The sequence below is a fragment of the Haematobia irritans genome, chromosome 3, assembly GCF_050003625.1.
Source record: "Haematobia irritans isolate KBUSLIRL chromosome 3, ASM5000362v1, whole genome shotgun sequence".
NCBI lineage: Eukaryota > Metazoa > Arthropoda > Insecta > Diptera > Muscidae > Haematobia > Haematobia irritans.
Window position 1 is genome coordinate 202478604 of NC_134399.1, and position 26713 is coordinate 202505316.

The 26713-nt window shown below is 33.0% G+C and overlaps 1 protein-coding gene across 2 annotated transcripts in view; it reads right to left on the reverse strand.

The window, feature by feature from the left end:
• The window catches only part of c11.1 (maestro heat like repeat family protein c11.1), a 71661-nt gene that overhangs the window by 21435 nt on the left and 23513 nt on the right, over positions 1–26713 (reverse strand). Inside the window, exon 1 of one of the 2 annotated variants that reach the window (XM_075302276.1) lies at positions 6993–7182. The exons of the other annotated variant lie outside the window; for it this stretch is intronic. Within the exon in view, the coding sequence (XP_075158391.1) occupies positions 6993–7080 (88 nt within the window). The 5' untranslated portion in view covers positions 7081–7182. Of the gene's footprint in view, positions 1–6992; positions 7183–26713 lie in introns of those variants that run through there. 2 annotated transcript variants of the gene reach the window in all.

The following is a 26713-nucleotide window of genomic DNA, read 5'->3' on the forward strand; positions in this document are numbered from 1 at the left end:
AGAAAATTTTGTCAAAATTTTATTTTTATAGAAAATTTTGCCAAATTTTATTTCTATAGAAAATTTTGTCAAATTTTAGTTCTTAGAAAATTTTGTCCAAATTTTATTTCCATTTATGAATTACCATATTTTGTTAAAATTTTATTTCTATAAACATTTTTGTCAAAATTTGATTTCTATAGAAAATTTTGTGAAAATTTGATTTCTATAGAAAATTTTGTCAAAATTTTAATTTTATAGAAAATTTTGTCAAAATTTTAATTTTATAGAAAATTTTGTCAAAATTTTATTCCTATAGAAAATTTTGTGAAAATTTTATTTCTATAGAAAATTTTGTTAAAATTTTATTTATATAAAATTTTTTGTCAAAATTTGATTTCTATAGAAAATTTCGTCAAAATTTGTTTTCTATAGAAAATTTTGTGAAAATTTGACTTCTATAGAAAATTTTGTTAAAATTCTATTTCTATAAATTTTTGTCAAATTTTGATTTTTATAGAAAATTTTGTCAAATTTTTAATTTTATAGAAAATTTTGTCAAAATTGTATGTCTATAGAAAATTTTGTCAAAATTTTATTTCTATAGACAATTTTGTCAAAATTTGATTTCTATAGAAAATTTTGTGAAAATTTGATTTCTATAGAAAATTTTGTCAAAATTTTAATTTTACAGAAAACTTTGTCAAAATTTTATCTGTACAGAAATGTTTGTCAAAATTTTATTTCTATAGCAAATTTTATCAAAATTTGATTTCTAAAGAATATTTTGTCAAAATTTGATTTCTATAAAAATGTTTGTCAAATTTTTATTTCTATAGAAAATGTTGTCAAAATTTTATTTCTATAGAAAATATTGTCAAAATTTTATCTATAGAAAATTTTGTAAAAATTTTATTACTTTAGAAAATGTTGTCAAAATTTTATTTCTATAGAAAATTTTGTCAAAATTTTAATTTTATAGAAAATTTTTTCAAAATTTGATTTCTATAGAACATTTTGTGAGAATTTGATTTCTATAGAAAATTTTGTCAAAATTTTAATTTTATAGAAAATTTTGTCAAAATTTTATCTGTACAGAAATTTTTGTAAAAATTTTATTTCTATAGCAAATTTTGTCAAAATTTGATTTCTATAGAAAATTTTGTCTAAATTTTATTTCTATAGAAAATTTTGTCAAAATTTTATTTCTGTAGAAAATTTTGTCAAAATTTTATTTCTATAGAAAATTTTGTCAAAATTTTATTTCTATAGAAAATTTTGTCAAAATTTTATTTCTGTAGAAAATTTTGTCAAAATTTTATTTCTATAGAAAATTTTGTCAAAATTTTATTTCTATAGAAAATTTTGTCAAAATTTTATTTCTATAGAAAATTTTGTCAAAATTTTATTTCTATAGAAAATTTTGTTAAAATTTGATTTCTATAGAAAATTATGTCAAAATTTTATTTCTATAGAAAATTTTGTCAAAACTTTTTTTCTATTAAGAATCACCTAAAGTTAGAGAGGAATATTTGGCAAAATCTACAAAAGCAATAAAAATTCTACCAATCTGCCAAACAGTAAAAAATCTACCATTTATGGTAGAATTCTACCAACTATGGCAACCGTGATACAAGTATGTCCAGAGAGAATAAAAACACAAGAGAACGAAAACCGCTTTTATACAAAAACAAAAAATGTCAACCGTATAGATGTCCCACAATGCCTGTAGCTTTGGTATTACCGACGTTGCGGTCGACGCGATCGGCAGTTATAATTTCAAATTGTCTGCCAAAAAAAATTGTAGGACATCATGTAGTTTTCAATATGTAAGGGAATCTTTAAATAGAACTTTAAATTGAATACATTTGCTCTAATGAAATTATACTCCATCAATACGTAAAATTCATCGGAACTCATTAAAATAGAAAAGATTTAATAACGTTACTAAAATGTCGGTAAAATTTGGTATCTTAATATATAAGTTTTTAGTGAGACAACTTTTGTTGTTGTGAAAAAGGTTAAAAATGAAGTTGGAGCAAAAACTTGGTATGACTACGCGTTTCGGAAACTGCTTCACAAAGAAATGTTGCACTATTTTTTTGTCGATTAAAAGCATATTTGAACATGTCCGTTATTACCTTTATCTTTACGAAGACAAAAACCGAGCTATGTTCAGTTGGTATATTAGGTCAGCTAATTAAAGGATATAGCTCGGTTATGCACATAGGAAAAATTAATATTACATTAATATATGATTGTATTATACAAAATATCGTGGCAGAAATACCAAATGCTAAAGCTCGCCGATTTTTACAAAAAAAAGCGCCAATTTGAAATTTTTTCGAATTGAAGAAATTTTCAATTAAAACATTTTCGAGAGTTACAAAGAAGTAACTAATAAAGAGAGGTTGAGTTTTTCCTTATTATCATAAAGGGAATTATCCTCATGTCCATATATTCGGAATATAATAAAACAATTTTAATTTAAAAACTTATTTAATTAATTAACTTGAATCAAAACTATATTTTTATTAAGCAATGCTTCTAAAAACAAGTAAACAATCAAATATAATCAGAAATTTTTATTTCAAAATTTGACAAACTTTTTATACTGCCCACCTGTTTAGCAAACATAACCACAAAAAATCAAGTACAACTGAATTAAACAATGTAAAGTGACACCTCTGCGGGAGAAACCTTAGCAGGGCCATCAGGGCTATTAGTTGTTTGCCTACATAGGATGGTATTGAAAATTATGCAAGTACTCGTACAATATAATTTAACTCTGAAATCAACTGCAAACTATATATGTACTGAATTGTATATAAAGTGGAGAAGAAAATATATCTTTTTACGTGAAAGTGCTTTTTACTTTATTTGATACTATTAATTTTTGTGATTGATTTTTTTTCAGTTAAAAAAATTTCTTCAATCAATTAAATGTTTAATTGAATAATTTTTAAAACTCAACTAAGGCTTTAATTGGAAAAATTTTCGTGGAATTTTTTTCTGTGTAAATATGAAATATATGTAAAAATATAGAATAGTCGTTATCAGCTCTAGCAATTTCGGACTTGAACAATTGTATTATCTCATTGCTCACAAAAAAATATTTTTCTGATTCAATCACGAAATTAATTGATCCAATTAATTTTTTAATTGAAATGTCTTCAATCACGAAAATGATAGTATCAATCACAGTTTTAATTGGGCATAGAAAAAATCCTTGATTAAAAAATTAATTGATGTCACTAGCAATTTTCAATTAATTTTTTAATTGATTCAATTAAAAATTTAATTGATTTTGAATGCAAACCCCAATTAATTTTTTATTTAAAAAGGTAACTATTTTCAACTACTTTCTGAATTGGCTTAGAATTTTTATTTTGATTAAGAAATGTTCATCACTTTTTTTAAATGACTTCGTCTTCTGAATTTGATTAAAAAGTTAATTCTATCAATTAATTTTTTAATTAAAAATTTTAAAATTTTCAATCATTGACTTAATTAACCTAATGTTTCTACCTTGATTAAAAAGTTAATTGTATCAATTAATTTATTAATTGAAAAAAACATTCAACTTCAATTAACTTTTTAATTGGAAATATTCTGGTGATATTTTTTTGTGTGGAATAATTATAATATTTTATATTTCCTAAAGGAAACTTTGTCTGATCCGGGTTTTGAACATATCTGCTTTGGGTAATTTGGAAATATAGAATATTTGTTAATAGCTCTAACAATTTCGGACTTGAACAATAGTCTTATCTCATTGGATTGAATAATTATATTTCCTAAATCAAATTCTTAGGAAACTTAGTCTGATCCGGGGTTTTGAACATTTCTGCTTTGGGTAATTTGGAAAGTGTATAATAGTGGACTATGTTGTTGTTGTTGTAACAGTTTTTTAATGCAATTTCATTCATTTTGTTCTATGCTTTGGTACTTCAACTGGTGTCCAGATCTAGGAACTCTGCGACAAGGGTGATCTGGTGCTGAGTCGGGTAGGTTTAGCTGGGCAAGCGAAAAGGTGACGAGTGTCATGTGGCCCTTGGTTACAGATGGGACACACGTCAGCTACGCTGTTATCAATCACTGATAAGTAGGAATTGAGGCGGCTGCACTTGCCTGATCTTAATTGTGCTAAAACCACTCTTGTTTGCCGTGGGAGGTCTCTTTCCTCTGGTGCTATGGGCGGTGGTCGGACTCCGAGAACAGGATTAATCTTGTAGCTTCTCACAGCTTCAGCTACAGTATTTTTACGAATACTGTTCAGACCTGTCTGATATGCTGCCTGATCTAGAAGCTCACTTTTGTAACGCTGGATCTCGCGCTCTAGAAGGTGAAGATCAACCCTTACATTCCTGGGAGGAGGTTGCCTATCCACAAGATGGTGATTTGGATGACAACTTCGATAGCAACCCATGAGGCACTGCTTTGACAACATGTAATTGTGTCGACGCACCGGGAAGATCTTGGTCTCCGCATAAAATTGATACAGGGGTGTGCTGCGGAGACATCCTGTTGCAGTTCTAAGCAGGGCTGTGGAGTCGAGTCAATTTTGCTCGACTCCGGCTCCGACTCCAGCATTTCTTATTAACCTCGACTCCGACTCCGGAGTCGACTCCAGGTGGTGTACCTAAATCTCATTTTAACAGTATTCCAATTGTAATTTTAAGGTGTAGTGTTCCAAAAATAGACCGATATAAGTATTCTATTTTGCCATATGTGTTTAACATATATGTCCTAAAGAACCCTAATTTTAAATTTTGTTACGACTCGACGACAAATCTCAGCATTTTAGGGATGTAAAGAACTCTACATTTTAATGCCCGACCAATAAATTAAAATACGACACAAGACTATATAGAGACCTCATCAAAATATGGGTAGATAACAACAATCTCTAGAATATGTACACTGAAAAAAAGCATGTCCGGTTTCAAAGATTTTGTCTTTACGTTAACAGTTTTGGTATTGATTCCGAGCCAAAGAAGCGGAAAATTCAAGTAAGGATACTTTTCTTTTTTATATTTCGGTTTTGTGTACTTGGTTCTAGGAAGCAAATTTTAATTTTTCGTTTTTTCAGCTTTTTTCGTCCTATGCTATCCAAGTCCTTAAAAAACAGGTTAACGACAACTTTATTTTCCAAATTCAGACTCGACTTCCAGTAGAAATTATGCTATGTTTCAAGTCAAAAACGTATTTAATATAAAGTGTTGAAAAACATGTCCTATATTTGAACGATTGTTTGCTCTGTAGTCAAGATACAAAACAACAACAATTTACAACAAATTTAAAGACAATTTCATTAATTTTAAAGAATTTTTCTGAAATAATAAAGTCAAGTTGACTTTATCCTAAAAAAATTTTCTTTCATGTTATGATACCCATTGTTAAGTCAAATCACTTAATTATAAGGACAACACGGCTTCATTGAAAAGTTTATCGACTTTTGGACAAGGAACAAAACGTTATATTACAGAAATACGCTAGGCAAACATCGATTTATAAATGGTCTATCAGTTATGGACATTAGATGCCAAGACTCCGGCTCCGACTCCACAGCCCTGGTTCTAAGGGCAGCGTTCTGACAGGTTTCGATGTTGTTCCACTGCGTGTCGCTTGTTTGAGGTGTCCATACTGGCGCTGCACTACTTGAAGTTTTGAGCATTCTAGATGATAGATCAACATTTGATGAAAATATTGATAGGGTAGTAGCCCGCAAGCAGTCACCAGCTCTACAACATTGACCTAGTCGTAACGGGATTGTTAGGGCAAGTCTGGCCCATGCTCTTATTTCGTCAAACATTGTCTATTATTTCGAAATCTCTTCTGGCACATCTGATAGCATCATGAGGATAGTATACTCCGCGATTAAGTAAGCAATCCGCTTTATGGATGAATTGGATGAAACATGGCTCCATCACTACACTCCCGAGTCCAATCGACAGTCGGCTGAGTGGACAGCGACCGGTGAAACGTCTTCGAAGCGTGGAAAGACTCAAAAGTCCGCTGGCAAAGTAATGGCCTCTGTTTTTTGGGATGTGCATGGAATAATTTTTATCGATTATCTTGAGAAGGGAAAAACCATCAGCAGTGACTATTATATGGCGTTATTGGAGCGTTTGAAGGTCGAAATCGCGGCAAAACGGCCCCATATGAAGAAGAAAAAAGTGTTGTTCCACCAAGACAACGTACCGTGCCACAAGTCATTCAGAACGATGGCAAAAATTCATGAATTGGGCTTCGAATTGCTTCCCCACCCACCGTATTCTCCAGATCTGGACCCCAGCGACTTTTTCTTGTTCTCAGACCTGAAAAGGATGTTCGCAGGGAAAAAATTTGGCTGCAATGAAGATGTGATGGCCGAAACTGAGGCCTATTTTGAAGGAGTACTACCAAAATGGTATCAAAAAATTGAAAGGTCGTTATAATCGTTGTATCGCTCTTGAAGGGAACTATGTTGAATAATAAAAACGAATTTTGACAAAAAAATGTGTTTTTCTTTGTTAGACCGGGAACTTATCAGCCAACCTGTTAAATTCTTAGAGGTTGTATGACCACATTTCACCATTTATTCAGTGCTTTATTGGTTCGTCATATTCTAATTTTGTAAGCTTCCGCTTACACTTTATATTTTATAACTTTTTCCGTAATCTACGACTACTGATTTTATGGCCAAAAAATTGACCAACGAAGCAATATTAAGTTTTGGCCTAATGTTAAAAATTAATAAGGAGCTTTATCCATGTGACAATATATGTTTATAATTAAAAAAAAGAAAAAATAAAAAATATGTCGAATTTATTATTATATTGTTATAGTGAAACTGTAAAAATTTGCAGCAACCTTTATCTTAGCGATCTACCCTAATACACATACTAGTATGCATTTATCAATATCATATAGGCAATGTATGTAAATGTTATTGACAATAAACCAAAAACTATTTAAAATCAATTCTATTGTAAAGCAAAGTTTTTGTTGAGGCCCTATATAGAGGGTACCTTTTGTATTCGATGGCACATAGATTCGTTTAGAGGGCGGAACCGGGGATTTTTGTTTGTGTAAGGCTTTCTTTATCGTATTGAACATTGTTTTTTTTTGCTGTTTTTGTTATTGTATTGTGCAGTAATTAGTATTATTTTCGGCTTCACTTTTTTTGATTTATTAAATGTCTATGAGACACGCAAAACTCTCGCATTGATTATTTTTGCTTTGGTTTTTGTATAAAGTTTATTTGTTGTATTAAAAATTGCATTTTTTTTTAATTAAAAAAAAAATATATATATATATATATTTTAATAACAAAAAACACAGAATTGAAAAAAAAAACAACTTGGCGTTGTATGTACTGTGATTTTGAGACACAATGTTGGACTGAGCCTCACTCAATGTGTCAATGATATTCCCCTATTTCTTATTCGTAGATGACTCATAGGTAGATAGACGACAGTACTATTGTAGACTGTTGTAGACTATTGTAGATTGCATTTTTGTATTGCTATTGTTATCAAATATTCACTACGTCACATATGAAGAGCTATGGATTGAGTGCTTGTTTACATTTTTGCAGCATTTGCTGAGATGCAATGTTTGTAGAAATACTGATAGGCTTATTGAAATTCGATCCTTTCCGAACATATATATAATAGAATTTATAATTGCAAAAGTAAAAGTAATTGTTGCAATTTTCAAGTAATATAACAACAAATATTTAGTAAGATATAGTATATATAAAGGGTGATTCTTTTGAGGTTAGGATTTTCATGCATTAGTATTTGACAGATCACGTGGGATTTCAGACATGGTGTCAAAGAGAAAGATGCTCAGTATGCTTTGACATTTCATCATGAATAGCCGAACGATCTGCCACAACGTCGAATTTTCAGTGAATGGGCCCTAGAAAAGTTGGCAGAAAATCCGCTTTTTTATCGACAAATTTTGTTCAGCGATGAGGCTCATTTCTGTTTGAATGGCTACGTAAATAAGCAAAATTGCCGCATTTGGAGTGAAGAGCAACCAGAAGCCGTTCAAGAACTGCCCATGCATCCCGAAAAATGCACTGTTTGGTGTGGTTTGTACGCTGGTGGAATCATTGGACCGTATTTTTTCAAAGATGCTGTTGGACGCAACGTTACGGTGAATGGCGATCGCTATCGTTCGATGCTAACAAACTTTTTGTTGCCAAAAATGGAAGAACTGAACTTGGTTGACATGTGGTTTCAACAAGATGGCGCTACATGCCACACAGCTCGCGATTCTATGGCCATTTTGAGGGAAAACTTCGGAGAACAATTCATCTCAAGAAATGGACCGGTAAGTTGGCCACCAAGATCATGCGATTTGACGCCTTTAGACTATTTTTTGTGGGGCTACGTCAAGTCTAAAGTCTACAGAAATAAGCCAGCAACTATTCCAGCTTTGGAAGACAACATTTCCGAAGAAATTCGGGCTATTCCGGCCGAAATGCTCGAAAAAGTTGCCCAAAATTGGACTTTCCGAATGGACCACCTAAGACGCAGCCGCGGTCAACATTTAAATGAAATTATCTTCAAAAAGTAAATGTCATGGACCAATCTAACGTTTCAAATAAAGAACCGATGAGATTTTGCAAATTTTATGCGTTTTTTTTAAAAAAAAAGTTATCAAGCTCTTAACAAATCACCCTTTAAAAGAAGTTAAAATCAATATTTGAAATGAAAATCCAATTTTTTTTATCAAAAAAGACATGAATTGACTTTTTGAAATCTTCCAATTAAAATTCATAACAACACAAAATCGAATAGCAATGTTGACATCATTTTCACGCACGCCCACAAATTCAAAATGTCATTCACGCACGATCACGCACGCCTGTTTTAGAATTGCTCACACTCACGCACGCCCACGAATGAATTCGTAACATTCACGCACGATCACGCACGCTCGTTTTTGAATTGCTCACACTCACGCACGCTCACGAATGAATTCGTAACATTCACGCACGATCACGCACGCCCGTTTTGGAATTGCTCACACTCACGCACGCTCACGAATGAATTCGTAACATTCACGCACGAAGGTTTTTATTGATTCACGCTCACTCACGTTCACGAACCAAAATCCTGCAAAGATAAACACTCACGATTGCAGAATAGTGACTACCGCACGCTCACGACGGGATATATCAACTCACGCACGTTCACGAACAACAAACTTATTCACGCACACTCACGATTCGAAAAAAACTACTCACGCACGTTCACGAACAACGAAACGTACTTCCACACACTCACGATTCATAAAAAACTATTCACACACGCTCACGATGTAAAATGCAACTCACGCACGTTCACGACTATTATACTTACAAAACAAACGAAAAAATGTAATTCACGAATGAGTACGAACTTAAAAACTTACTCACTCTCGCTCGTGATACAAATGAGCTACCCACACAAATTCGCCAAAATATTTCTAATTAATAATCTGAAGTTGAAAACGTACTCAATTAAAAAATTAACAGATACAATTAACATTTTAATCAAATCAAAATATAAATTCAATTAAAATTTGGATTGATTTTGGCCGAAAACCTTAATTAATTTTTAATTGAGGCAATCAATGATTTATAGTGTTATTGTTTACTTATTTTATTTTTTATTATATTATAATTACATATATTATAATTATACTATATAGAATTATTTTTTTTACATCTAAGCCAAAATTTAATGAACCAATGAAACCAATTATTTCCGAAAATTATTAATTTTTTATTTGGAAGTATGTTTTCAATTTAAAAATGTAAAAATGTTCAATCATTATTATACCCTTCACCACTACTGTGGTACAGGGTATAATAAGTTTGTGCATTTGTATGTAACGCCAAGAAGGAAAAGTCTGAGACCCATCGTTTAGAATACCGATCGTCTTAGAATTAAATTCTGAGTCGATTTAGCGATGTTCGTCTGTCTGTCTGTCTGTCCGTCTGTCTGTCTGTTGGTGTATTTTTGTGTACAAAGTACAGCTCGCAGTTTTAGTCCGATTGTCCTAAAATTTGGTATAGGGTCCTGTTTCGGCTCAAAGACGATCCCTATTGATTTTGGAAAAAATCGGTTCAGATTTAGATATAGCTGCCATATATATTTTTCACCGATCTGGTCATAATTGGCGTGTATATCAACCGATGTTCCTCAAATTCCGTACATCCGAATATTTTATGAGTCTCGAAAAACTTGCCAAATATCAGCCAAATCGGTTCAGATTTAGATATAGCTCCCATATATAGCTTTCGCCCGATTTACACTTATTTTCCCACAGAGGCCAATTTTTTGCTCCGATTTAGTTGAAATTTTGCATAGGGAGTAGAATTAGCATTGTAACTATGCGTGCCAAATTTGGTTGAAATCGGTTCAGATTTAGATATAGCTCCCATATATAGCTTTCGCCCGATATGAACTTATATGGCCCCAGAAGCCAGAGTTTTACCCCACTTTGCTTAACATTTTGCACAAAAAGAACGTGAATTTCATCGTGAGCGTGAATTTTTCGTGAATGTGAGTTTCTTCGGGAGCGTGAATTTTCTCGTGAGCGTGAATTTTTCGTGAACGTGAATTATTTCGTGAACGTGAATGTCATCGTGAGTGTGAAGTTTTCGTGAATGTGAATTTCTTCGTGAACGTGAATTTCTTCGTGAGCGTGAATTTTGTCGTGAGCGTGAATTGTTCGTGAACGTGAATTTTGTCGTGAGCGTGATTTTGAAAAAAATTTACTCACGCACATTCACGAACAGAATTTGATGTTCACGCACGACACATTCTTGTTCAGTCCCATTCACGTGATTTGGTCAAAATTTCATTCAAGAATCACGTGACTCACGCGTGAATCACGCGTGTCACGCGCACACCTCTAGTACGAATCAAACCAAATGCATATTGAACAAATACATACTATCTACCTAAATATCATTAATCTCCAGCATAGTGTTTACATTTGAGTTTACGACTTTACCTTTACATCTATGAAATTAAAGAGAACAGATCAATACGAAGAAACTCTTAAGTGTGAGAGTGTTTACAAAGGGTCGCAACAACAACTCTAGTGCGCCTGCATATTTACCTGTAATCGTTTATTATAGCCCCTTTACACTTAAAAACATTTATGGAGAACGAATGGAACATATCGAAAAATGAAACATAGCCTTTATATGTTCAACATCTAGCATTTTACATCCTACAGTTTATTAAAAAAAAATTTAAAGAAAAACTAGTTTTGGGATTGGCTGTTTCAATTCAACAACAGCAAGAAGTAGTGCATCAGGTTGAGATACGTCAAATAATTGTGCAAGATGAGGATGACGACGATGTTACAAAAGCAAATTTGTAGCTCAGTATAAAACTGTTGGAAGGCTTTTTGGTGCTTCCGCTAGTACGAGGGCAGTTCGGAAACTTCTTAGCCTAGCACAAAAAGCGCGGTATAAACAAACAAAAAGTTAAGTGTTTTGGAAACTTCCATCTATGTTATGAACACATGTTAAATTTTCGATCTGGCAAATCCTTCATATAGAAACAAGTGTTCAAAAAAGACGCATCCGCAATTTTTTTTACTATGGAAAAATTAGAAATGCGTGCTGTCATTAAATATTTACATAAAAAAGGTTTATAGGGACAAGAAATTCATAATGATATGGTAAATGTGTTAGGTGAAAGTGCTCCTTCATATGCAACAGTAAACAATTGGGTTGCTGAATTTAAACGTGGTCGTAAAGGCATTGAAGATGAACCACGTAGTGGCCGTCCATAAATAGCAACAACAGAAATTGTAGCCACAGTGCATGATATGGTATTAAATGATCAACGAATAAAAGTGCGTGAAATTGCTAATATCATGGGCATCTCAAATGATCGAGTCCATTTAATTTTGCATGAAGAACTACAGATGAAAACGCTTTCTGCAAGATGGGTGCCGCATTTATTAACAGTCGATCAAAAACGCATAAGAATGAACATTTCTCAAGTTTGTTTGGATAGTTTTAAGCGAAATAAAATGGATTTTAAGCGTCGTTTCATAACTGTTGATGATACACGGATCCACCATTATACTCCAGAGACAAAAGAACAATCCAAACAATGGACTGAAGCTGGAGGAATTGCCCCCAAAGAAGGCAAAAACAATTCAATCGGCTGGTAAGGTTATGGCAACGGTTTTTGGGACTTCAAAGGTATTTTATTGATTGACTATCTGCAAAAGGGCAAAATAATAAATTCAGAGTACTATTGCAACCTTTTGGATCAATTAAATGTACAAATCCTTGCTGGCAGGCGTTTTACCTCAAATGAAGATGCAATTACAATTTGATGAACTTGAGGAATACTATTTTAATCAAGGGATAGAATTGCTAGAAAAGCGTTAGACTAAGTGTATTGAAGTTTCAGGAGATTATATTGAAAAAAAAAATATTTTTGAAAAACTAACAATTCTCTTCCATTGATAGGCTAAGAAGTTTCCGAACCGCCCTCGTACTTTGACAGAACTCACAGAGTCAAAAGCCTTCGACACAAGCGTTGAAAGTAGCTTAAAGTATTTGCTACTTTATGTTATGTTCCAAAATTGTAGAAACAGCAGGTACAATCGCAATATGGCGGAGATCACCAGATGCAGATACAACTCGAGACTTCGTTATACCATATGTACTACATGAGCTTTCTTCCAAGCGATAGGGAAAGTGGATGTTGTAAGATAAACAATCGGAACAAGTCACATAATTATTCTACATCGATTGCAGACCTTTGAGCCCTAGTACAAGATTTCAATTGTGACCATGAGAAAATGTTTACATTTTCACATGTCTTGATGAGGGGTGGCGAAATTGTTACGTATTCCAGTCCGATTTCTTCCATCCAATGTGTTGTCATAAGATAGCACGTAAAATTGTTGTGATTATTTACTAATTTTTTTGTGCAACAGAATCTGTCATGAAAGAAATGTGTCAATAACAATAACAGTTAAAATTGATAAGAAATTTAAATTCTTTTATGAGCAGAATATAAATAAAACTGGACATTGGAAAGGATGCTATATGATATTCAGATCAATTGTCTTTGTCCAACATTTATGTATATTTGTGAGTGAAGAAAAGTTTATTGAATTTTTTAAGTTTTTTATACATTTCAGTATAACGTTTGCAATAATACAATTAAAATTAAATAGTGATAAAAATTAGAAAATCTATCTTCATATTTATATTATTGAAGATGGATGACATATTGAAGTAAGCCCACCATCTGGAGATGCTGTGGGCTACTTCAGTTACAAGGGCTAGTATTCAGTAGTTTTTATACCCTGCGCCACACTGTGGAACAGGGTATTATAAGTTAGTGCATATGTTTGCAACACCCAGAAGGAGACGAGATAGACACATGGTGTCTTTGGCAAAAATGCTCAGGGTGGGCCCCTGAGCCGATATAGCCATGTCCGTCTGTCCATCTGTCCGTGAACAGATTTTTGTAATCAAAGTCCAGGTCGCAGTTTTAGTCCAATCGACTTCAAATTTGCCACAAGTATGTGTTGTGTTTTGGCTCAGAATAGAACCCTATTGATTTTGAAAGAAATCGGTTCAGATTTAGATATAGCTCCCATATATATATTTCGCCCGATATGGACTTATATGGCCCCAGAAGCCAGAGTTTTACCCTAATTTGCTTAAAATTTTGCACTAGGAGTACAATTAGTAGTGTAGTCAAGTGTGCCAAATTTTATTGAAATCGGTTCAGATTTAGATATAGCACCCATATATATCGTTCGCCCGATATGGACTAATACGGTCCCAGAAGCCAGAGTTTTACTCCAATTTGGTTGAAATTTTGCACTAGGAGTACAATTAGTAGTGTAGTCAAGTGTGCCAAATTTTATTGAAATCGGTTCAGATTTAGATATAGCTCCCATATATATCGTTCGCCCGATTTACACTCATATGACCACAGTGAACAATCTTTTACTCCGATTTAATTGAAATTTTGCACAGGGAGTAGAATTAGCATTGTAGCTATGAGTGCCAAATTTGGTCGAAATCGGTTTAGATTTAGATATATCTCCCATATATAGCTTTCGCCCGATTTACACTCATATGACCACAGAGGCCAATTTTTTGCTCCGATTTAGTTGAAATTTTGCACAGGGAGTAGAATTACCATTGTAGCTATGCGTGCCAAATTTGATCGAAATCGGTTCAGATTTAGATATATCTCCCATATATAGCTTTCGCCCGATTTACACTCATATGACCACAGAGGCCAATTTTTTGCTCCGATTTAGTTGAAATTTGGCACAGGGATTAGAATTAGCATTGTAGCTATGCGTGCCAAATTTGGTCGAAATCGGTTTAGATTTAGATATATATCCCACATATAGCTTTCGCACGATTTACACTCATATGACCACAGAGGCCAATTTTTTGCTCTGATTTAGTTGAAATTTTGCACAGGGAGTAGAATTACCATTGTAGCTATGCGTGCCAAATTTGATCGAAATCGGTTCAGATTTAGATATATCTCCCATATATAGCTTTCGCCCGATTTACACTCATATGACCACAGAGGCCAATTTTTAACTCCGATTTTGTAGAGTAGAATTAGCATTGTAGCTATGCGTGGCAAATTTGGTTGAAATCGGTTCAGATTTAGATATAGCTCCCATATATATGTTTTTCTGATTTCGACAAAAAATGGTCAAAATACCAACATTTTCCTTGTAAAGCGCCACTGCTTAGTCGAAAAATGGTAAAAATGACTCTAATTTTCCTAAACTTCTAATACATATATATCGAGCGATAGATCATAAATAAACTTTTGCGACGTTTCCTTAAAATTGCTTCAGATTTAAATGTTGCCCATATTTTTTTACTAACATTGTGTTCCACCCTAGTGCATTAGCCGACTTAAATAGATTTTGTAGAATTCGATCAAATTCTGTCCAGATCGAGTGATATTTAAATGTATGTATTTGGGACAAACCTTTATATATAGCACCCAACACATTTGACGGATGTGATATGGTATCGAAAATTTATATCTACAAAGTGGTGCAGGGTATAATATAGTCGGCCCCGCCCGACTTTAGACTTTCCTTACTTGTTTGTTTTTTATTTGATTGATTATCGGTAAATACCTACGAATTTTGTTTTCCGAAATCAGATCTATTATTTTCGAGAAAATAACATGGTTTCGATAAACATGTTACATGTTTTCCGTGAAAAAGTAACATTATGCTCTGGAAACATGGTTGGGGAGATCATATTCCTTCTCTGCGTGTATACTCATTCGACCGTCGACTACCGTCATTAGTTACAGGTTTTTATATGTTAATGTCGGATGTCCAGGACGATATATCGTCAGTCACAACTAAGCAGAGGAAATTTTAAAAGGAAAATTAGGGAAATCTGTGGAACACCAATGCAAGTCGTTATAATTGGAGATTCCACCTAAAAAATTCTCCCGATCTTATGGAGCCTTATCCATTTTCCACTGCAGTTTTTTGGAAAAGCAGACTTTCAACTACGAGGAAGAGTAGTTGGGAATGCTTTTTGTAATATATAAACGCCCGATTTCGGCACATAGGCAAGGGATTAAAAAACCATTCGAACCACCATCAAAGAATGATCAAAGTGGAAGAAGGTGTGAAATAGTATCAACAAAATTAGATTATATAAAAGCTGTTAACCCATGAACTATCATTCAGGTATGATGCTATTAAAACAACAATACGTGTGACATAAACCGGCATAGAATCATCGTATGGAACGGATGGATGCCCAAATAGCAAAAGTTTTCGGCAAGCAAAGAGGCAATATTTATTTCTTGAAAAAATTAAAACAGGTGCTCAAAACGGAATTTTGGAAGGCTCATCTCGCGACGTACTTTCAGAAGAAATGTATATCCAAAAAGAAGTGTAAAGTAAAGATAATAAGTTGAACCGCTCGATCGACCGCCTGTTTGATTTTAGAAGGTAATATTACAAAAACAAAAGAGGCAAAATTTGGTCAATTGAGACTGAGGGAAGCGCCAACAACCGAAAAAGAAGTGGGTTGTTGGTATCGAGTAGCTTTGTACTATACATTTTCTCCACTTTTACTCTTTTTAACTCAACTTTTACATCAATTCGAAATTTTTGTAAGAAAGAAAAATATAAAATATATAAGAGAAAAAAATACATATAAGAGTGTTAATGAAATCGCCATGCTTTCGTTTTCTTATGAGCAATAAATGTATATAAGAAAAAACGCATATAAGAAACAAAAACTGTGTCTTTTCCGAGTTTTTTATATCCGCCATCTACTGTAAATTGGGAATGTATTCCTCAGGGATTTTTTATAATTGGGCTAACTAAGAAAGATCTACTAAACATCTTTCTCCTAATACGATAAATGAATAACTGTGGATCAGTGTTGCCAGGTTGGGGGTTTCCCCCCCCCAAATTTAGGGGTTTTTTACACGTTTAGGGGGATTTTTAGGGGTAACATTTATTTGGGGGGATTTTTGGGGGTAAAAAAATATCTTAGATCTTATAAAGTAGATCAATTCTCAACAAAATTTGGAACAATTCTGGCATGAATTTTGAGAAAAAATAAGGGAAGTCAACCCATGTTCCTAAATACAAGCAAGTATGCACTGACATTCTTTTTTAAACGCATCTGTTGAATGGTCACTTTTTATATTTGATACAATTAAAAACAAGGTTAGGATAGGTGGCAGCCCGATGTATCAGGCTCACTTATACTATTCAGTCCATTGTGATACCACACTGGTGAACTTCTCTCGTTTCACTGCCCGATTCCAAGTTAAGCTCAATGTAGAGGAACCTCCTTTTTATAGCCGAGTCCGAACGGCGTTCCACATTGCAGTGCAAGCACCTAGAGAAGCTTTGAAACCCTCAGAAATGTCATCAGCATTACTGAGATGGGATAATCCACCGCTGAAAAACTTTTTGGTGTTCGGTAGACGCAGGAATCGAACTCGAATTTGTGACAAATGGTGTAATGATTTTATCTAATGATTTTTATTTACTTCAAAAGAAAATTTTTAGCATAAAAAACTTATTTTGTCTAAAATTTTCTTCCTCAGAAAAAATCTTCTTTCAGTTTATATATTTGTGTTAAATTTAATTTTTTAACTGTATCACTACAGAATTTTTAACGAAATTTTGGTCCTCTTTTTGTATTATTTACATACTTAAAATTTTTGGGGGTTTTTGAAAAAAAATCTAGACCAATTTAGGGGTTTTTTTCTTCTGTGGATCCCTACACGTAAGAGAAAAAGTATAGAGGGCAAAACGGGCTATCACATCCTCCAAGTGTCTGTGCTTTATAAAATGTTATGAAATGTTTCTTGAGATAACTTCAAGGCCATAGTTTTCTTCCAAGCTAAAGGATAAGTTGATGTAAAAAAAAAAATTCGCGCAAGCGGAACAAATAAAAGATTTCAAATGTGAGTATGAATAAATGATTACATTCCCACATCTTTACCCAGCAAAAAAATTTGGAAGTTCTTCCAAAGGCACAACTTTAAAAGCATTTCGGGAAGATGCACTCCCAATGATGTTCTTTATTTTAACTCTCCACACGGATGAAAAAGACTGTTTTTCATATGTTTGGCTGTAAACATTATATGTTTGGAACACAAATTTTTAAACACAATATTTTTGAGTGCAAGCATATAATGTTCATAAACTAGCATAACATGTTTGGGACATATATGTTAATATGTTAGAACATATTATGTTTGGGACATAAAATGTTTGTAAATATAATATGCTTGGATGCAAACATATATTAATTTAGAAATAGCCTATAAAAATATATGTGTTTAGTAGCTTGGAGCGCTATTTAACAGGGAGCGATATTGAATTAAGTTGGTGGTTGTTGCTTGTTATTACAAAATTAACATTTTATTTTTCCTTGGGCAATTGATCAGCTACTTCTTTGATCCTTACAAACTGTGTGGTCCGCTGTTCGAATCCCCGTCCGGCAAAAGGTAAAATTAAAATAAAAAAATCATACAATTGAATAATTTCTTCTACAATGTTTGTATTACAGAAAAAGGTGCTAAGAACTAAAAAATCTCGTGGAAGTGAGAAAGATGTGGGGGAATATACAATTGGGCAGAAATAAAATATTGAGCATTCAGGTCGAAAACCTATGTTGTTAGCACCTATATTACCTGTTTATTTTCATAATTCATTATGATTGTAAATATATAAATAAATAAATAAAATGTTGAGAACAATATTGTTTCGGAGAATTTTTTTTAAGCATATAATATTTTTGGAAGCAAAATGCTTCCAAACATATTATATGTTCACATAATAACATATTGTTTTTTGGAAGACAACATTATTGAATTTGGATGCAAAAATACAAAATGTTTGGAAATTGACTACCCAAACATATATTGTTTAGACCAATATGCTTTCAAACATATTTTATATTGGAAGAGATCAAACATATAAATGTTTGGGCAATAGCCAAAAATGTATATGCTTGAAGCAAAATATGTTTGGGAGTATATGTTACAGAAGCGATTTTTTGTGAGCGTGCAGGAAATTCTTTTAATTCAATTTTTTATAACATATTTTTTTTCATACTTTTAATGGGTAATTTTAACTTTTTTGTTTCAAATAGGTTAAAAACAGAGTAAAAATTCATAAAATGGTACAAATGATTTAAATTTTGTCGAAAAAATGATAAATCCAATCTGAAAAAATTGTGATTTTTTGAAAATATTTGAGTTCAAACATTTCCGACAAGCGTTAGAATCCATTAAAAATTATAAAAATATGTATTTCACAAAATATCACAGAACATTGAATTCGGATAACACCTAAAGAAGTGATGTAAATTCAGTGCAACGGCTGTTAAAATGGAGGACTTCCGTCCTATGACAAGCCCATGTTAAATTCACCGCTTCTGCGTCAATTTTGCACCACTTCCGGATCCAAAAAGGACATTTTCATTACTTTTTTGGCGACGCTTTTTTTGCTGGGTAGTTGAGCGGTGGCGATATTGTTTTGTGTTCCGCTGCTCGAATTGTTCGATTTCTTCCATCCAATGTGTTGTCATAAAATAGCACATACAATTGTTGTTATTATTTACTCATTTTTTTTTTTGTGGAACACAATCAGAAATGAGTCAATAATAATAACATTTGAAAATTGATAAGAAATTTAAAATCTTTGATGAGCAGAATGTAAAAAAAAACTGGACATTGGGAATAATGACATTTGATATTTAGATCAATTGTCTTAGTGCAACATTTGTATTTAAATGAAGAAAAAAAATCAATCAAATCGTTAAGGTATTGTATGCATTTCAGTATAAATGTTTGCAATAATACAATTTAAATGAAATAGTCATTACAATGACATCAAATGAAGCGACTATAAATTGCATACATGGATGCTTTAATTCTATTGTTTGATTTTTCAATTTCTAAGTCCATATGATGATGAGTGCACGGACGAAAAAGACTGTTTTTCATATGTTTGGGTATAAAAATTATATGTTTGGAACTCAAATTTTTTAACACAATATTTTTAAGTGCAAGCATATAATGTTCATAAACTAGCATAATATATTTGGGACATATGTTAGAACATATTATGTTTGGGACATAAAATGTTTGTAAGTATAATATGCTTGGATGCAAACATATATTAATTTAGAAATAGCCTATGAAAATTTTCAACTTCAATTAACTTTTTAATTGGAAATATTTTGGTGATATTTTTTTCTGTGTATTGTCTTTATTTTGGCTGCCACACATGAACTTGAGCTCTATCTTAGATTATTAACAAGTAACATATCGCAGGGTTCCAACTTCATCAATCTAATCTTTACTGCAATGACAGGTTTCCCCCATGAAGTCCTGGTTCGTCACAGAATATTTATTCCTTCCAGTCATAGAGGAGCTTTGAATATTGTAGTACGTATTTATTGAGAATAAAATAGGTGAAGTATGTGATGTGGAAGATAGGACACGGGGAAGATGTTCTATCTTGAATAGCGTTAGCGTCGATGGGTCAGAGTGATGTACTACAAGCGATCCACAGAAGCAGGATTGACGCAATGTGTGTCACCTGAATGTAACCCCCCTTGCCGTGTCGTGTTGTCCCAGTCACTGTCACGTAGTTGCTTGGCTAGGTGGCGTTACTTTCTTACGGAATGTAAACATACTGCCCTGGGGTCAATCTGAGGCGAACTCTGCGTTTCTCGTTTGTGTGCGACCGTTTTGGACTCGCCTAGCTCTATCCAACGGTGATGTTTTCGACAGAGTTCGGACACAACGAGCAGGCTTTCCAGGCCTTCACCCACTTCTCGCTATTCGCGCAGGGTCATAAAGTCCGTCACCTGATATACCAAAGATATTCTGGGAAGGCATTCCCTTTTTTTGTTCTTCGCTGTACTAAGTATGTCGTATCATATTCTGCAAGCAAAGGGTTTAATTCTTGAAAGACTCCTTTTGTCAGCGCTTCCGATGCCATAAAAAAGCACTCCCGACAGAACTTCTGGGGCATAAATATACGAGACAGTCGTTTCGCCCGTAGTGGACACTCCATTTCCGTACCTGCTCTGCTACTGTCCTAATATCCAGTATAATTTCTCCCGATTTTAACGCGCTGCTCTACCACACCTGAGGTATGGGTCGTGGAACTCCCCGATGTGTTGACGACCGTTTGGGCGTACTGCCTAAAGGAATATACTTTTTTTCTGTGCCTGCTGATGATTGGTCATACCTTTCGTGTAACTGTAGAAGCCGCTCCAAGACTGTGGGCTCATATTCCTCTCCCATCAATTGTCCAAATCGTTGTCCAAGTTCGTCTACTTTTCTGCCAATTTCCCGCTTATGTCAAGTTGGTAATAAAATCTTGCATAGACTGTAGGCCCAAGGAGAACGCAACGCCACACTTTTTTAAGGTTTTACTCACTTTCTCTTTTCCGAAGATGATTATTTTGTTCCGTTTTGTATCTCGGTCACTGCTCCACGGGCCCCACGACACATTTCCCCCTGTGAGTAAAATTCTAAGAAATCATTGTTAGATGCATAAATTAAGTCTGTTGCTTGTGTAACGTATCGAAATATTAGTCTTAGATCCCAAGTAGTTGTTATAGATATAGGTCGAATGCTCTGGTAAATGCTGCTCCACGGGCCCCACGACACATTTCCCCCTGTGAGTAAAATTCTAAGAAATCATTGTTAGATGCATAAATTAAGTCTGTTGCTTGTGTAACGTATCGAAATATTAGTCTTAGATCCCAAGTAGTTGTTATAGATATAGGTCGAATGCTCTGGTAAATGGGCCACATCGCACCACTAATAGTTATAGATCCCATATAAACTGATCTTAGGTTAGGTTAGGTTTGGTGGCAGCCGGATGTATCAAGCTCACTTAGACTATTCAGTGAACTTCTCTCTTATCACTGAGTGCTACCCGATCCCATGTTAAGCTCAATGACTACTCTTAGGAGCCGACGGACGATGTTGGGCTCCATGATGATGTTTAGGCTAGTATATGGCGATAATCCATGCTCTGAATTGATTTGTAGGATTAGGATAAATGTTCCTTTTAGGGCATCTAGGAATTACCAATTTCTTTTCATTGATTTTCAACGTTCGAATTATGCTTCTGTGGAGCCTCTTCGTAGGGTGTGCATTAATTTTAATTCAATCTATCATCTAGTTGACACTAACAATTTCAAATCTCCAACTATATTAATTCGAATGTCAGTCTTTGGTAGAATTTTGTACGCAACCCATGGTAGGTAAATGCGATTCAGCCTGCCCGAACTTGTTTGATTTGATCCCTTATGTGAAGTGTTTACATCAATACTTCAACCGGAGAACCATACAATAAGAGCAATGATAAGAACTATTTATAAAACAAAATTGTTCTATTAAAGGAACAGGTAGTTACTACAAAAATCATGATATTTATGCTATTGGTTTATTGAACTTATACTTGGTTTAAAATGGAAAGAATTGAATTGAAAATATTTTATCTTATCGCATTCATGACGGTATTAATTTAGAATCAGTAACATTGGTATATGTCACAACAATGACTGTAAGGTGCTATGACACGCGCCTATTATAAAAGAACTATGAAGGAAACTGTAACAAGTATTTGTGCCTTTCGATATAAATTGAATGAATATTAAACATTTATATCTTTTGAACTAATTATAATATAATAATGATTTTTTTTTGAGTTTTGCAATAAAAAATTGTGTTAAGAAATATTGCTGAATATACAATTCCCAAAATTCGTATCAAAAATCCCCAATGTAGGAAAATACATATGTTAAAAAAGTCATTTTTTTAATTTGCATATTACTCAGCTGTTTAGCGGTAGGATTATAGACCACGGGCCCCACGACACATTTCCCCCTGTGAGTAAAATTCTAAGAAATCATTGTTAGATGCATAAATTAAGTCTGTTGCTTGTGTAACGTATCGAAATATTAGTCTTAGATCCCAAGTAGTTGTTATAGATATAGGTCGAATGCTCTGGTAAATGGGCCACATCGCACCACTAATAGTTATAGATCCCATATAAACTGATCTTAGGTTAGGTTAGGTTTGGTGGCAGCCGGATGTATCAAGCTCACTTAGACTATTCAGTGAACTTCTCTCTTATCACTGAGTGCTACCCGATCCCATGTTAAGCTCAATGACTACTCTTAGGAGCCGACGGACGATGTTGGGCTCCATGATGATGTTTAGGCTAGTATATGGCGATAATCCATGCTCTGAATTGATTTGTAGGATTAGGATAAATGTTCCTTTTAGGGCATCTAGGAATTACCAATTTCTTTTCATTGATTTTCAACGTTCGAATTATGCTTCTGTGGAGCCTCTTCGTAGGGTGTGCATTAATTTTAATTCAATCTATCATCTAGTTGACACTAACAATTTCAAATCTCCAACTATATTAATTCGAATGTCAGTCTTTGGTAGAATTTTGTACGCAACCCATGGTAGGTAAATGCGATTCAGCCTGCCCGAACTTGTTTGATTTGATCCCTTATGTGAAGTGTTTACATCAATACTTCAACCGGAGAACCATACAATAAGAGCAATGATAAGAACTATTTATAAAACAAAATTGTTCTATTAAAGGAACAGGTAGTTACTACAAAAATCATGATATTTATGCTATTGGTTTATTGAACTTATACTTGGTTTAAAATGGAAAGAATTGAATTGAAAATATTTTATCTTATCGCATTCATGACGGTATTAATTTAGAATCAGTAACATTGGTATATGTCACAACAATGACTGTAAGGTGCTATGACACGCGCCTATTATAAAAGAACTATGAAGGAAACTGTAACAAGTATTTGTGCCTTTCGATATAAATTGAATGAATATTAAACATTTATATCTTTTGAACTAATTATAATATAATAATGATTTTTTTTTGAGTTTTGCAATAAAAAATTGTGTTAAGAAATATTGCTGAATATACAATTCCCAAAATTCGTATCAAAAATCCCCAATGTAGGAAAATACATATGTTAAAAAAGTCATTTTTTTAATTTGCATATTACTCAGCTGTTTAGCGGTAGGATTATAGACCAATTAATATAGATAATACACCATGGTTTTGTTTATTTTATTTTGTTTTGTTTATTTGCAGTCATTCCACTCAATTGCGCAGTCAAGTGACTCAATTTCTTTTTGAAAACCGAGAATTACAGTACAAGTCAGTCAATTTGCATTACAAAAAAGGTGTGGATGTTTAGAATTTTATATTTGGTGTTTCGTCAAGAGAACAAAGGAAAGAAAACAAAAATAAAGTCAAATTAAAAAACCACTCAATTGCAGACCAAAAAGAGCCCTCTACGGTGTGCAGACAAACTACAGCGCTGAGAATTCGCTTGAGATGTCTATATCTTCCTTGGTCTATGGTAGGATGTTGAAACCTTTTGCAGTTAGTAGTCATATGAGCTTTTTCGAAAAGAAGGTGTCTTAGCAATCGCAATCTTAGCATTTGAGACTATTATAAAATAAAACAAAAATCTTTTAAAAATTGGCGATTTTGGGATGAGATTAACTCATATACTACTTGACCAAAATGACCGATATAAAGCTTAAAACGTATCATTCTTTAGTATTCTACACCCAATTTTTTCTGGTTTAATAATGAAATTAATTGATCCTATTAATTTTTAATTGAAATGTCTTCAATGACGAAAATGATAATTCAAACACAGTTTTAATTGGGCATAATTTTTTTTTTATTAAAAAAATTAATTGATGTGATTTGAAAATTTCAGTTACGTTTTTAATTGATTCAATTAAAAATTTAATTGATGTTGATTGCAAACCTCAATTAATTTTTTGAATTAAAAACGTAACATTTTCAAATACTTTTTTATCTGACTGTGTTTTTGTTTTTTTTTTTTTAAATTTGATTGTTTGAAATAAATTTTTATTTAAAAAAATCCATCGCTTTTTTATTTTGACTTAGTCCATGGAGTTTGATTAAAAAGTTAATTATATCCATTAATTTTGTAATTATAAAATGTAAAAAAATTTAATTTTGTTGATTAAAAAGTTAATTGTATCAATTAATTTATTATTTGAAAAAATTTTTAACTTAGACCCGTTATAAGTGAATGTTTGAAGTCTGATATTTATGAAATAAAACTGTGGTTGAACTTACGATTTATGTATCTAAATTTATGTTTATTTAGTTTATTAACTAATATTTTGTTTAGTCAGAGTTTTAGTCGATTTGATTAAAAAAAATATATTAAATAGTTTTAATATCATTTAATATTTTTTTTTAATCAAATCGACTCTGCGTAAACAAAATATTAGTTAATAAACTAAACATAAATTTAGGAACTTAAATTCTTTCATAAATGAATATCTTAATAAAACTGAAAAAAAAGAATCGACAAAAAAAGTAGTAAAACTATTCTTTTTCTGTTCGAAAGTGGTGCAAAATTGGCGCAGAAGCGATTAATTTAAGATGGGCATGTCATAGGACGGATGCCCACCATTTCAACAACCGTTGCACTGAATTTACATCACTTTTAAGGTGTGATCCAAATTCAGTGTGAATTAAAAAATTTTGTGATATTTTCCCAAATAAATAATGGGAAATGGGAACATTTGACCTAAAATATTTTCAAAACTTCGCAATTTTTCTAGAATGGAATTTGCATTTTGTCGACATAGTGTAAATAATTTGTGTCATTTTATTAATTCTTACTTTTTTATCCTATTTGAAACCAAAAAAATACCAACTAAAACTAAAAAACAAGTTATAAAAATTGAAGTAAAACACTTCCTGTGTTTTACTTCACTTCCTGTGTTTTACTAATGCTTACCCAGCAAAAACTGGGTAAGCACTAGTGATTCTTTCAGTAATACCGGTTATCAAAAAGTTACTACTTGCAGTATTACCTGGGATTTAAAAATAATAACTTACCTGTGTGGGCAAAAAGTGATTCTTTCTATTAATACCGGTAATCAAAATCATATCTTGAGATCCGAGTTCGGCTCTACAGTGGGCACCGTTAATAATAGCGATAAGTAATGCCAAATTGCATTTCAGAAAAAAATTGTCAATAAAATATACGTTTGTTTTCTAAAGTTGTATTGTACATAATTTATATTACAAAATAACATCACTGAATAGATGCATGTCGTGGAACGTGGTATAGTGTGTTGGATTACAAAACAACAGGGGTGAGTTGGCACTTTTTGGGTATCTTTATGTTATAGATATTATTTTTGGAGAGCTGGTATGCTTGCGAAGAAGACTTACTTTTCGACTGCTGGTATGCTTGCACGGAAGTACTTTCCTCCAATGTCATGCCCGTGTAAAACTTTTACTACTGATATGTGTACGAGGACGTTGTTACCAATTTGGCCCAGGCATACTTGTATTCATACCTAGTAATAGAAGTTTTTGCTGGGAATTAACTTCTTTGTGAGGACATTTTTGGAAGTGCTTTTAAAGTTGTGCCTTTATAACAACTCCCAATATCCCAATATCTTTCGCCCGATATGCACTAATATGGACCCAGCAGCCAGAGTATTATACCGATTTGCTTGAAAATTTGTACAAACATAACACTTAGTCGCATAGTCAAGTGTGCAAAATTTGATTGAAATCGGTTCAGATTTAGATATAGCTCCCATATATATCTTTCGCCCTATACGGACTTATATGGCCCCAGAAGCCAGATTTTTGGCCGAATTTGGTTGAAATTTTGCACTAGGAGTACAATTAGTAGTATAGTTAAGTGTACAAAATTTGATTGAAATCGGTTCAGATTTAGATATAGCTCCCATATATATCTTTCGCCCGATATGCACTTATATGGACCCAGAAGCCCGAGTTTTATCCCGATTAGCTTGAAATTTTGCACAAGGAGTACAAATTTGATTGAAATCGGTTCTGATTTAGATATAGCTTCCATATATATTTTTCGCCCGATATGGACTTATATGGCCCCAGAAGTCAGAGTTTTGGCCCAATTTGGTTGAAATTTTGCACTAGGAGTACAATTAGTAATATAGTCATGTGTGCCAAATTTGATTGAAATCGGTTCAGATTTAGATATAGCTGTCATATATATTTATTCCCGATCTTGTTATAATTGGCGTATTTATCTACAAAAATGGTCAAAATATCAACATTTTCCTTGTTAAATCGCCACTACTTAGTCGAA